Here is a 12,660-nt window from a genome sequence, read left to right as displayed (position 1 = left end):
TCCTGGCACACCAGGGGGCACAATTAAATATCTGTGCAGGAGATCAGCAGTATTCGCATATTCGTTGTGACCCTAAATATATAAATTTAGATTTCCTTGAATTTCTCCTAAACTACTGACCGTATTTACACCAAATAAAATAAAGGCTCATCTGCATGCCATAACCTACCTTTCTGCCAAATTTGGTGTAATTCCGTCCAGCAGTTTGTGCTGAAAGCATGTCTAAAGAGTTTATGGGAATTAACATAGCAAATACACTTTTTATGACATCCCCCGCCTTTTTCTTGTCCTCTGCTTGACGGATCACCCTATACTTCTGTGCATAACAAGATTCTTTAAAGCTGTTTTTTGAGAAATTTCATGAAGATTCGTCAAAAGGTGCCAAAGATATACGCAATTTTCCCAAAAAATTTCCAGCTCACGTGATCTGTTGTCTGAAAAGTTTCGGGGTGATCTGTCAAGCGGGGGCTTAGAAAAGAGGGGGGTCCTAAAACGCTTTTTCCCCATTCATTTTTCCATAGGGATTTTGAACAGCGATAGCACCCAAACTACTGGACGGAATTATACCAAATTTGGCAGAAAGGTAGCTCTTGGTCCGAAAAGCAACCTTTTTGTTATTTGGTGTAAATCTGTTTGGTAGTTTTAGAGAAATTAAAGAAAATCCAAATTTGTATATATAGAGACGCGAAGGCTTCACAAATCCTCCCGATCTCGTGCTGAGATCTGATTGGCTGCAAACACTTCAACAAGAAAGTGTTGCCAGCCAAGTTGGGACTCCGTTTTAGCCGAGTCAGAGACAGAAAATTAAAAGTAAGAAAAAGGGCCAGGGTAGAGTCTCCCTGACCCCTTAGCTCGGGTCCTGGGGTCCCAGAGGGACCCACTCCCATAGCAAAAAAAAAGCATTTTTTTGTTTTGAATTTTCAGCTGGAGTTGCAGCAGATCTGCTGAATTTGTTTTTTTAAAAACAAGCACACGCTTGTTTCACTCAAGCCCCCGAGTGTGCCAGGTCCTGGGGGCATTTATATTTTCAATGCAGGGGGGCCCTCCGGTCCCCCATCAGCCACAGGGACCGCCTCTTCCTCAGGGCTCTAATTAAATTAAAATCAGGGGGGCCTCTCAGAAATAGAATTTTAAAAAACATAGTAATTCACTTAAAAAAACAAAGGTTACATCAAAATCTAACTTTTCTCAAAGTGTTCTTTCGTTGGTTTGGTGTAATTCCTTTCAATAATCTTTTGGACATGAGCGTTTTAAAAAGTTGCCACGAGGACTTGAAAGGTTTTAACACTTTCGTATATCTCTGCCATTTGAAATTGCAGTTCATTGATTTGCGACTCCTCTAAATCACATTTGGATTGTTTGTCAAATGTGATCGGCTGGGGAATGCCTCTGTAGATTTTTTTTATTCCCACGATATTCCGATTCACAACTTTCATGCTGTGAAAAAAAAAAATCAAGAACAATTGTTGGGAAGGAGGCCACTCTAGATAGTGCAGGATGGGCAGCAGAGGCGCGGAGAATAGAAATTAGCATGTGAAACTAATGTAAACAATGCATCAGACGTGTAAAGAATATGGTAAAGTTTCTACAAAGTTCAAAAAGGAGATTTTTTTTATAACATTCGCAAGCAATCACTTGCCTTTACTCTAGATTTATTTTAAGTCTCAATGTGTATATTAGGGAAGTCACCTAAAGTACCAAATATCATTGGAATACTACTGAGGAATATCAAGACAGTCCTCCCCACCTAATAATTCAACACTGCTGCCCAAGCATAGGTAACCTCACACATTGAAAATGGAAATCTCCTTCTTACTGGGCTTACAGAGTCTCACCTAGTTACCGCTAAGGCAATACTCTACGGTTATCACAAGGCTAACTACGAACTGTAGAAAGTTGATAGCCTCTCACTTGTTTTAATCTTTCGGTTAGCATTGTCTTTCTAAAAACAGAATCGCATGCTCAGCCATTTATTTAAATTCACCAACTTATCTGTCACAGAAATGTGTAAGTTGTGAGTAATAGGGTATTCATAACTCCACGTTTCCAAAATATCTATCAAACATTTTTGTCTGACCACACCCCAAAAATCTGGAATGCTCTTCCTTCTTTCATAAGCTTTACACCGTTCCCTGAAGATCTTTAAAATCAAAGCAACGGGCCACGTAGTGCACCCAGTTTAATCTCTGTCAGCATCTTTGGCTTTTTTTGCAGTATTACAGATGGATACCACTTGGAGGGGGTACCTTCGTCTAGTTTTATTGTGGCACTCCTGAGAACATATGAAATCTGATGTCGGTGGCCTACCTTTACATCTCAGTGTTTGCTTTGTAATACTGTGTACCTTTATACCTGATGTGTTAATGTAGAAGCCTGCCACCCTATGGGGTTAGACAGTCGTATATCAAGAACTGTGAATACACTTTAATACTAAATATGTTTTCACAGAGTTCAACCACTAAAATTACCACATGGCCTCCCAACAGAAGAAGAGATATCAGATACGTATCTGAACAGCAAAGGCGAACTGGTGATTCGGCGGTGCTTGCATCCAGTAGAGGCTAAAGCAATTGAAGCATAATGTTTGTGTGTATGTGTTTGTTAATGTTGTTGTAGGGAAAAAACTAATAAAAAATATGATTAATTTCTTTCTTGTAGAACTATTTAATTTTATGTAACATTTTGAGGAAAATTTGCAGCAGTGTTATTAAATTTACAACAGTGTTCCGTCTCATAATGTTGGCTACATTTAGGCTTATACAACGAGTATAGTCAAGTTTTAATTCCATGATCTTCTATTGCCTTTTGATTAGGTAATGGTAATCCAGTTTTTGCATTTTAAGATTCTCGTTGATAATCACAAACATTACAATTGCCCGACCTGTGTGTGTGTCCCTGAAACACCTTTTACCAGATATCCAGCCATCAAAATAAATGGTAAAAAAAGCAGTCATTTTAAATACATACCAATTTACTTCAGTCTATGTATTATTACTAGATTTATTCATTTTTGAGTGGGTTGCCCTTTAAAAATGACAACAACAAAAAAGGCACATTAAGCCGTGGATTTTTTCAGCGTTCCACCTTTTCTCTGCAGAGACTGGCAGACATTCCTTACCTATTTTAAAAATGTCTCTGTTGAGGAAGGACAAAAGCTACAAGCACAAATTCTCTGTTGTCTTCTTGTCAATTCTCATACTGTTGAAAATGTCCTTTTTATTAGAGCACGACCCTAAGAAGGACTATGAATGTTTGAAGGAATGTGGCTGAGAGGAAGACTAATGGCAAACCCTAAGAAACAGAGGTACAGAGAGGTACGGAAGCGCCACAGTGACCAGTGAAGGGGTGGGTCCTCAACTGAATCTGGGCTGACTGCCCTTAATAATTCAAACAGAGGAAAATCCAAGGAGAGGAGGAGGCGGCACAGGAAACGCTCCCCACGCATTTGAGATTGAGGATACCAAAGGCTGATATTCTTCCACAGTACTCACCATAGAAAATATGATACGGTTTTGAACACAATGACAGTATTGAGCACGTCAAGAATTCACTAGTCTGTGGGAACTTTTCAGGAGTTCTTGGGCTCAGACTGAACCAATTAGATCATTTTACGACTGGTGGCCGAGGGCTTAACCTTACTGTTGGACCTAAAATGTGTTCACTAAGTACACTCCTTTAGCTCTTAACTCTCATGGTAGCAAAGTTGAACAGTCCAAAGCTGATTCAAGGAGTTGGTGTGGAGTTAGAGAATCAGTAATCCGGTGACACATAATACATCACTGTCAAGTCTGTACTTAGGTTTTTGGACTAGTGTTTTTTTTATTTCTGTAGGAGGCTGGCCTGGTTTGTAGTGGTACCAAGGGGTACTTACACTCTGCACCAGGTCCAGTTATCCCTTATTAGTGTAGAAGAGGTGTCTAGCAGCTTAGGCTGATAGAAAAGGGTAGCTTAGCAGAGCAGCTGAGGCTGAACTAGGAGACGTGTAAAGCTCCTACTATACCACTGGTGTCATATGCACAATATCATAAGAAAACACAATACACAGATATACTAAAAATAAAGGTACTTTATTTTTATGACAATATGCCAAAAGTATGTCAGTGAGTACCCTCAGTATGAGGATAGCAAATATACACAAGATATATGTACACAATACCAAAAATATGCAGTAATAGCAATAGAAAGCAATGCAAGCAATGTACAGTCACAATAAATTGCAATGAGAGCACATAGGTGAAGGGGCAACACAAACCATATACTCCAAAAGTGGAATGCGAATCACGAATGGACCCCAAGCCTATGTGACCTTGTAGAGGGTCGCTGGGACTGTAAGAAAACAGTGAAGGTTAGAAAAATAGCCCACCCCAAGACGCTGAAAAGTGGGTGCAACGTGCACCTAAGTTCCCCAAAGAGCACAGAAGTCGTGATAGGGGAATTCTGCAAGGAAGACCAACACCAGCAATGCAACAACGATGGATTTCCGGACGAGAGTACCTGTGGGACAAGGGGACCAAGTCCAAAAGTCATGATCAAGTCGGGAGTGGGCAGATGCCCAGGAAATGCCAGCTGTGGGTGCAAAGAAGCTGCCACCGGATGGTAGAAGCTGTGGATTCTGCAAGAACGAAGAGGGCTAGAAACTTCCCCTTTGGAGGATGGATGTCCCACGTCGTGAAGAAGCTTGCAGAGGTGTTTCCGTGCAGAAAGATCGCAAACAAGCCTTGCTAGCTGCAAGGGTCGCGATTAGGGTTTTTGGATGCTGCTGTGGCCCAGGAGGGACCAGGATGTCGCCAATTGCGTGAGGAGACAGAGGGGGTGTCCAGCAAGACAAAGAGCCCACTCAGAAGCAAGCAGCATCCACAGAAGTGTCGGAACAGGCACTGCGAAGAAGAGTGAACCGGAGCTCACCCGAAGTCACAAAGGAAGGTCCCACGACGCCGGAGGACAACTCAGGAGGTCGTGCACTGCAGGTTAGAGTGTCGGGGACCCAGGCTTGGCTGTGCACAAAGGAAATCCTGGAAGAGTGCACAGGAGCCGGAGCAACTGCAAATCACGCGGTACCCAGCAATGCAGTCTAGCGTGGGGAGGCAAGGACTTACCTCTACCCAACTTGGACTGAAGAGTCACTGGACTGTGGGAGTCACTTGGACAGAGTTGCTGAGTTCCAGGGACCACGCTCGTTGTGCTGAGAGTGGACCCAGAGGACCGGTGATGCAGTCTTTTGGTGCCTGCGGTTGCAGGGGGAAGATTCCGTCGACCCACTGGAGATTTCTTCGGAGCTTCTAGTGCAGAGAGGAGGCAGACTACCCCCACAGCATGCACTACCAGGAAAACAGTCGAGAAGGCGGCCGGATCAGCGTTACAAGGTCGCAGTAGTCGTCTTTGCTACTTTGTTGCAGTTTTGCAGGCTTCCAGAGCAGTCAGCGGTCGATTCCTTGGCAGAAGGTGAAGAGAGAGATGCAGAGGAACTCTGATGAGCTCTTGCATTCGTTATCTAAAGAATTCCCCAAAGCAGAGACCCTAAATAACCAGAAAAGGAGGTTTGGCTACTTAGGAAGGAGGATAGGCTAGCAACACAGGTAAGAGCCTATCAGAAGGAGTCTCTGACGTCACCTGCTGGCACTGGCCACTCAGAGCAGTCCAGTGTGCCAGCAGCACCTCTGTTTCCAAGATGGCAGAGGTCTGGAGCACACTGGAGGAGCTCTGGGCACCTCCCAGGGGAGGTGCAGGTCAGGGGAGTGGTCACTCCCCTTTCCTTTGTCCAGTTTCGCGCCAGAGCAGGGTTGGGGGATCCCTGAACCGGTGTAGACTGGCTTATGCAGAGATGGGCACCATCTGTACCCATCAAAGCATTTCCAGAGGCTGGGGGAGGCTACTCCTCCCCAGCCCTGACACCTTTTTCCAAAGGGAGAGGGTGTAACACCCTCTCTCTGAGGAAGTCCTTTGTTCTGCCTTCCTGGGCCAAGCCTGGCTGGACCCCAGGAGGGCAGAAACCTGTCTGAGGGGTTGGCAGGTGCAGCGAAACCCCGAGAAAGGAAGTTTGGCAGTACCCGGGTCTGTGCTAGAGACTCGGGGGATCATGGAATTGTCTCCCCAATGCCAGAATGGCATTGGGGTGACAATTCCATGATCTTAGACATGTTACATGGCCATGTTCGGAGTTACCATTGTGACGCTATACATAGGTAGTGACCTATGTATGATGTACGCGTGTAATGGTGTCCCCGCACTCACAAAGTCCGGGGAATTTGCCCTGAACGATGTGGGGGCACCTTGGCTAGTGCCAGGGTGCCCACACACTAAGGGGGTGATTCTAAGTCTGGCGGGCGGCGGAGGCCGCCCGCCAGACTTTCCCCTCCAAAATACCGCTCCGCGGTCGGAAGACCGCTGAGGGTATTCTGGGTTTTGCACTGGGCTGGCCGGCGACCGCCAAAAGGCCCCCCGCCAGCCCAGTGCAAAACTACCTTCCCACGAGGACGCCGGCTCCGAATGGAGCCGGCGGAGTGGGAAGGTGCGACGGGTGCAGTGGCACCCGTCGCGAATTTCACTGTCTGCAATGCAGACAGTGAAATTCTTTGTGGGGCCCTCTTACGGAGCCCCTGCAGTGCCCATGCCATTGGCATGGGCACTGCAGGGGCCCCCAGGGGCCCCACGACAACCCATACCGCCATCCTGTTCCTGGCGGGCGAACCGCCAGGAACAGGATGGCGGTATGGGCTGTCAGAATCACCATGGCGGCGCAGCGAGCTGCGCCGCCATGGAGGATTCAAATGGGCAGCGGAAAACCGGCGGGAGACCGCCGTTTTTCCACTTCTGACCGCGGTCAAACCGCTGCGGTCAGAATGCCCAGCGGGGCACCGCCAGCCTGTTGGCGGTGCCCCCGTCATTTTAGCCCTGGCGGTCTTGGACCACCAGGGTTAGAATGACCCCCTAAGTAACTTAGCACCCAACCTTTACCAGGTAAAGGTTAGACATATAGGTGACTTATAGGTTACTTAAGTGCAGTGGTAAATGGCTGTGAAATAACGTGGACGTTATTTCACTCAGGCTGCAGTGGCAGGCCTGTGTAAGAATTGTCAGAGCTCCCTTGTGGGTGGCAAAAGAAATGCTGCAACCCATATGGATCTCCTGGAACCCCAATACCCTGGGTACCTCAGTACCATATACTAGGGAATTATAAGTGTGTTCCAGTATGCCAATGTGAATTGGTGAAATTGGTCACTAGCCTGTTAGTGACAATTTGTAAAGAGAGAGCATAACCACTGAAGTTCTGGCTAGCAGAGCCTCAGTGAGACAGTTAGGCATCACACAGGGAACACATACATACAGGTCACAACCTTATGAGCACTGGGGTCCTGGCTAGCAGGATCCCAGTGACACATAACAAACATACTGAAAACATAGGGTTTTTACTATGAGCACTGGGCCCTGACTAGCAGGATCCCAGTGAGACAGTGAAAACACCTGACATATGCTCACAAACAGGCCAAAAGTGGGGGTAACAAGGCTAGAAAGAGGCTACTTTCTCACAATTTCCCACAGAAATAGATAAATGCACACAATTCAACCGAGGGCAGTTACTCAGGCACACTAATGGGAGCATTAACTTCAATATTCTACAGATAGTCTTTTAGAATACATTGCACTGGCCATTGCTGCCTTGCAAGAATAATGCCTGTTGCTTTGATCCCTTGCAGTAGCAACAAACGTATTCAGATGCCATTTGAGTGCACTTGCTCTTCCCTTAGGGAGCAACCTCACAGCGCCTTAATCGCGATATTGGAGTTTGTGAAGTCCTTCCACAGGCACTACCTGTGCCATCGCTGTCAGTTCAGCTGCGTCTTCTAAGGTGGTGTGTGCTTGCCAATGCCAACAAGCAAACATGCACCATTGCTTGCTCAACTAAGCATTTCACTCTTCATGTTGGCTTGCTGCCCATAACCTAAGGTAAGACATGGCAGCACGAACATGCCAGATCACGGTCACGGAGACCTGACCACTTAGGCTTTCTTCCTGCCCAGTCTCAAACCCCCGTCTCAAACAAGCAGGTGCCTACCCCACTCCTCACACATCCTTGGGCTTCTGTTCCAGACTTCAGTGCTCATTGGTGCTTCACCTCTTTGGAAGTAATTCCAGGACACCCTCAGCCACAGGTTTTGATTTCATCTCTGCCAGAGGAATCCATCTAGCCCTCCAGACCTCGCTTGCTGTCTCAGGATGTGTCATGCTCTGTGTCAGGGTGTTGGTGTTGCTTCGCCTTAGCTTCTCCCAGTCTCTGCTCCTTCTGAGTAGCGGTTCGTGCAAAGACAAGCTTGCTGCCTAGAGCAATTGACACAGACTTAGACTATTTACAAGAATTCCTGCCATCACCTTTTGTGTTAGATGTAACTTCCTAAGTGGCAAGGGTATGCCCAGATGTGGGTCCCTTGCATGCTGTTCCACAGGATCGAAGCCATACATCACTGCCCAGGCCTACTGAGGCTGAAACCGGTTTAGGGTTTCTTGTGTTCACTTCTGGGGGGGGGCGGGGGGTCCCTCCACTGGCAGTTCGGAATGGACTATTCCCATAAGGGACCAGGGTCAGTATTGATTTGCTTAAGACGGGCCTTTGTCTAGAGAGTACTTTGGACAAGAAAACAATGGATGGGAATGCTCCACTGAAGCTTGATTCTTTGTAGATAGTAGAGTATCTGGCAGCTTGCAATGTTTATCCTCATTTGGCTTGTTTTCCACTGTTTAGGTGTGCCACTGTAGCGTTATCTCCAGTTGTTAATTCACATCTGGTGTAGGCTCTCTTGTGCCATGAATATATATATATGGGTCTCTTACTTTTTCCCATGTATTTGTAATGTTTGCTATCAGGCTTTTCACAGTACGCTGTTCGCCTCTTATGTATCCAGTTTAGTTATAAATGAAAGAGTTGTTTTCTCTCTGACAACATTACCTGCTTCAGGTGCCAGGCGTGCTTTGTGGTCAGCCTTGTATTTGCTTCTTAGAGCTTCATTACACACGGTAAAGTGACCACTCATTCATATCACTCCAGTGGTTGTTGTGCACCGATATCTCTTTTTTTTGTATTTAGTGATCCTGAATCTAGTATGTGCGTTTTGACCCCAATCGGACACCAGCAGATCCCCTTTTGTCCATGTCCCGTGGGTCAGCACACTACCGGTTACTCTGTTCTGTTTCACTGCCATCACCAGCTGCATAGGCAGACACAATCGATGTTCCTCACAATTGTCTGAGCTTGTCTCACTTTACTGCTCAAGTCTATGTGTATTCGGATATAACTTAGGCACCGCTGCTTATTCACTACCCTGATACCTGCCCCTTCACGGCCCAACTGTCACTCTGGGGCCTGCTACCTGCCCCTCGCTATTTCTGCAGCCAAACTGAGCTTGTGCCCTGTAGCCCAGCACTTCTCTTCACCTTTGGAGCGTTGGATTGTCCTCAGCTCCGTCCATCCCTCGGCCTAATGAGGGTTGTAATAGAAATCACGTTTTTTTAATCTCTTCTCAGTCCACATGTATTCGCTGTTTCTCTTTTCCAGTTCCCCAGTGTGCTGGGACGCGTCAGGGTCCTATGGTGCCACACGTCCTGCCTGGCACTACTGTAGCTCAGCCATTTTGTGGCTGTCATGAGGCAACCCGCTAATAGTTTCGGCTGAGCAGTTGTTTTGATTACAGCATCCTCTAGCTCTCCAACATTCCTTTTCAGGTTCACTGTGTTAGTCTGTATTTTTCAAGTGGTGTTACGGGCAAAGTCCATACTGTATGTAAGGATTATGACACACACTGCCTGGTGGTCCAAGGAGCCTCACTACTGTGTGAACTTCTTTGTTCCTCACTCTCAAGTGGCCCTTCCCACCTTTTATTTTGATCTCTGAACTGAGCAAGCAAAGAATTGGTTTGTGTGATTATTGGGGACTCTAATGACTTTGAGATATAGTTGAACTTTTTATCATTCCTTCAAAAAGAGAGTGTATTACTAATATTATGTAATTTTTGCATTATTTATGCATGAGCACTGGGGGGCATATTTACGAGATTACAAGTTACCTTGCTATGCTGCACTGCTTGACAGGAAAAGGAATGTGCTGGATTAACGTCAGTACGGTGCATTCCTTCCTTGTCCCCTGCACTGGCACCCTTTAGCAGCCTAGTGCCAACTCAGGCCCCCTTGCATCAATGTCAGCACGTGAAATAATGTGCAAGAGACTGAATAGTCTTTCTCTTGCCAAAACAAGGTAACCCGCTGTGAAGTCTAAAGGACTGGCTGTCTTAAAGGTGACATGAAAATCTAGGAAATAGTAATCTTCAGAAGCAGTCAATGCCAACCTTAAACTTCTTACTAGCTTGCTTTCACCTCTGCATCAGTGATTGTGTATCCTGATGTTAGTAAGCCCTTTGTAGTTTGAGTTTCCTACCTGTAATCCTAGTTCTCTCTCACCACTGAAATCATAGGCAGTCCTCCCTCCTCCACGGCAGAAGGGACAAAGATGATTAACAGACATCATGCTTTAAAAAAATTCTTATCTCTGGCTCTGTAAAAAGAACTGAGGTAAATGCGATCTGCTTGGCATGATGGGATACTGGAGGGCTTGTAGTGAATTCTAGTTTGTTTCAATGGGAGAACAGGAGTTAGCTTGGCCTTTGGCTTGCAGACTCGAGCCCCCGTCACCTAGTGACTTTTAACCTACTTAGCTTGCTCTGTTTTAGCCCATTTATTCAATTAATTCTGCTGAGAGGGCTGCCTTGTTTATAGTTAGGCCATTTGTTTAGCGATATGTTATCAGTGACACCGCGCTAAGGCGTCAAATCAAGCGACAAGACAAACTGTAGGTGTTCACATTAGGTACTTTCCCTCTTCACGCTTTTGAGGGAATTGTTTATATAAATTACCGTCCCAAGCATGCTGTGTTATCTATTGTTTGGGAACAACCTATGTCAGGGGTCCAAGTAGATCTGTATAAATACATCACACTTTAGACAGATAATCAGAGGGATTCCGACCAGATACCATCGCTGCTATCGATGCTGCACGTCGCCTTGACGCTGACCCGGACTTCGTGTTTCTCTGGAGTCTGAGCTTGAGACCTTATTCCGAGGTAACAAGGGTTGGGGGCTCCTTCCAGGGACATAGCATTGGCTGATTAGGTTTAACATACCCAGCTCTCCTCTAGGTAGAAGGTTAGGCCTATTATGATAGGGTACTAGAACATATTATACACTCTATGTCTTTTCATATTATTGCAAGATGGTGAGAGTCTTCATAATCATGACTCTTGTCTTTACAATTTTATCTCTTGCACTGTTCATTATCCTGATCATTGCAGCCCATGTGATTTACTGCAGATTGCAGATTGTATTAAATAAAAACTATTGAAACATTACTGCATCTTTGTTATTGCCCGTGTTTGGTTGAGACATGATATATCTGTGAGAAAGGGGTAGTCTCCGTTTAACCACGACACTCCCTGAGATGTCATACTTCTGAGTCCATGTGTAAAGGCTGCCACAGATCACCTTTAACTGTTTGGGTTCTTGGTGAGGTACTGCTAGTGAGCCAGAAGGGTTGGGACTACATACGTACTGTCATCCTTATACCAGCAGTCTTGCCCATAGCAAGAGTCCAACTACGACAGGCTGTAAACCCTTAAAGGTGCGGTGTCAGTTTTCATATAAGCATGGCTGCAGCCTATGTGCCCACCTTGTCCTATTCCTTCTTCCTCATTTCCTTAAAAAAAAAGGTTTGTGAACAAGATTTATAGGGAAAAATTATCTAGTTCCTCAACAATTTTCCTAGTGTTTATTATTTATTTGATTTTTTGTTTAAAGTAAACTAATGAAATTGGCGAACGTAGCCTATTTTATAGGCTGAAAACTTATTAAAAGATTATATGCTAAAACTTGGGCTTCTTGAAGTAAGGCGAAGATCTATACTTAAGAACATGAAGCTATATTTTAAAGAAGTGCTCTTAGATCCCCGCACATTGGTGGGACTATTCAGTGCTTATGATTATCAATGGAGATCCCCCTGAGAGAGAAATGACACAACAATGACAGAACAATTTTAACAGCATTAGTTAATTGAGCATATAATCGAGACAGGATGGCTAAGAGGCAGAGTAAGGCGTTGGGTGGGGTATTGAAGGATAGGTCAGCGAAGGAAAGGGGGGCGAGTACACAGTCCATACTAGGGAGTCCGTGGATAAAGGCGAATAGGACCTTGGAGCATTTATGTGATGAAATAGATTGTGCAATATTGACAAGAATAGCTGAGGAGGAGCATTGCACAACTGGGAATATTACAGTGCTCACCATACAAGGCCCAGGGTATTTGGGAAAAATTGATTAGGAAGGCATGTCTTTGCTGAGCGATGCTTTTGCATCCTCTAGTATGGCACCCCAGAAGCAAGCTATTGGACTTTTGCAGAGGCCTCTAGCTTCCTCTTTTTTGCAGGGTGTTGATTTCTGTCTCAGTCCATTTGACTGCCACTGAGAGAGGGATTGGTGGTTTCCATTTGCAAGTGAGTGTACGCTTCACCAGAAGGAGGGCAAAATTAGAGTAACAGGACACTATCTCATCCGTTTTCGGCTGCTTATAGATGCCAAGTGCTATTATTGCCCTATCAGGAGCGACAGGCCTAGTCATAAGAGAGCA

General features: G+C 45.5%; 1 protein-coding gene across 2 annotated transcripts in view; it reads left to right on the top strand.

The window, feature by feature from the left end:
* MRPL30 (mitochondrial ribosomal protein L30) overlaps positions 1-12,660 on the top strand; it is a 240,122-nt gene that overhangs the window by 133,915 nt on the left and 93,547 nt on the right. Inside the window, exon 6 of one of the 2 annotated variants that reach the window (XM_069204379.1) lies at positions 2,449-2,648. The exons of the other annotated variant lie outside the window; for it this stretch is intronic. Within the exon in view, the coding sequence (XP_069060480.1) occupies positions 2,449-2,581 (133 nt within the window). The 3' untranslated portion in view covers positions 2,582-2,648. Of the gene's footprint in view, positions 1-2,448; positions 2,649-12,660 lie in introns of those variants that run through there. 2 annotated transcript variants of the gene reach the window in all.

The sequence above is a fragment of the Pleurodeles waltl genome, chromosome 8 (genome assembly GCF_031143425.1).
Source record: "Pleurodeles waltl isolate 20211129_DDA chromosome 8, aPleWal1.hap1.20221129, whole genome shotgun sequence".
NCBI lineage: Eukaryota > Metazoa > Chordata > Amphibia > Caudata > Salamandridae > Pleurodeles > Pleurodeles waltl.
This window is presented reverse-complemented; position numbering and strand designations above follow the sequence as displayed.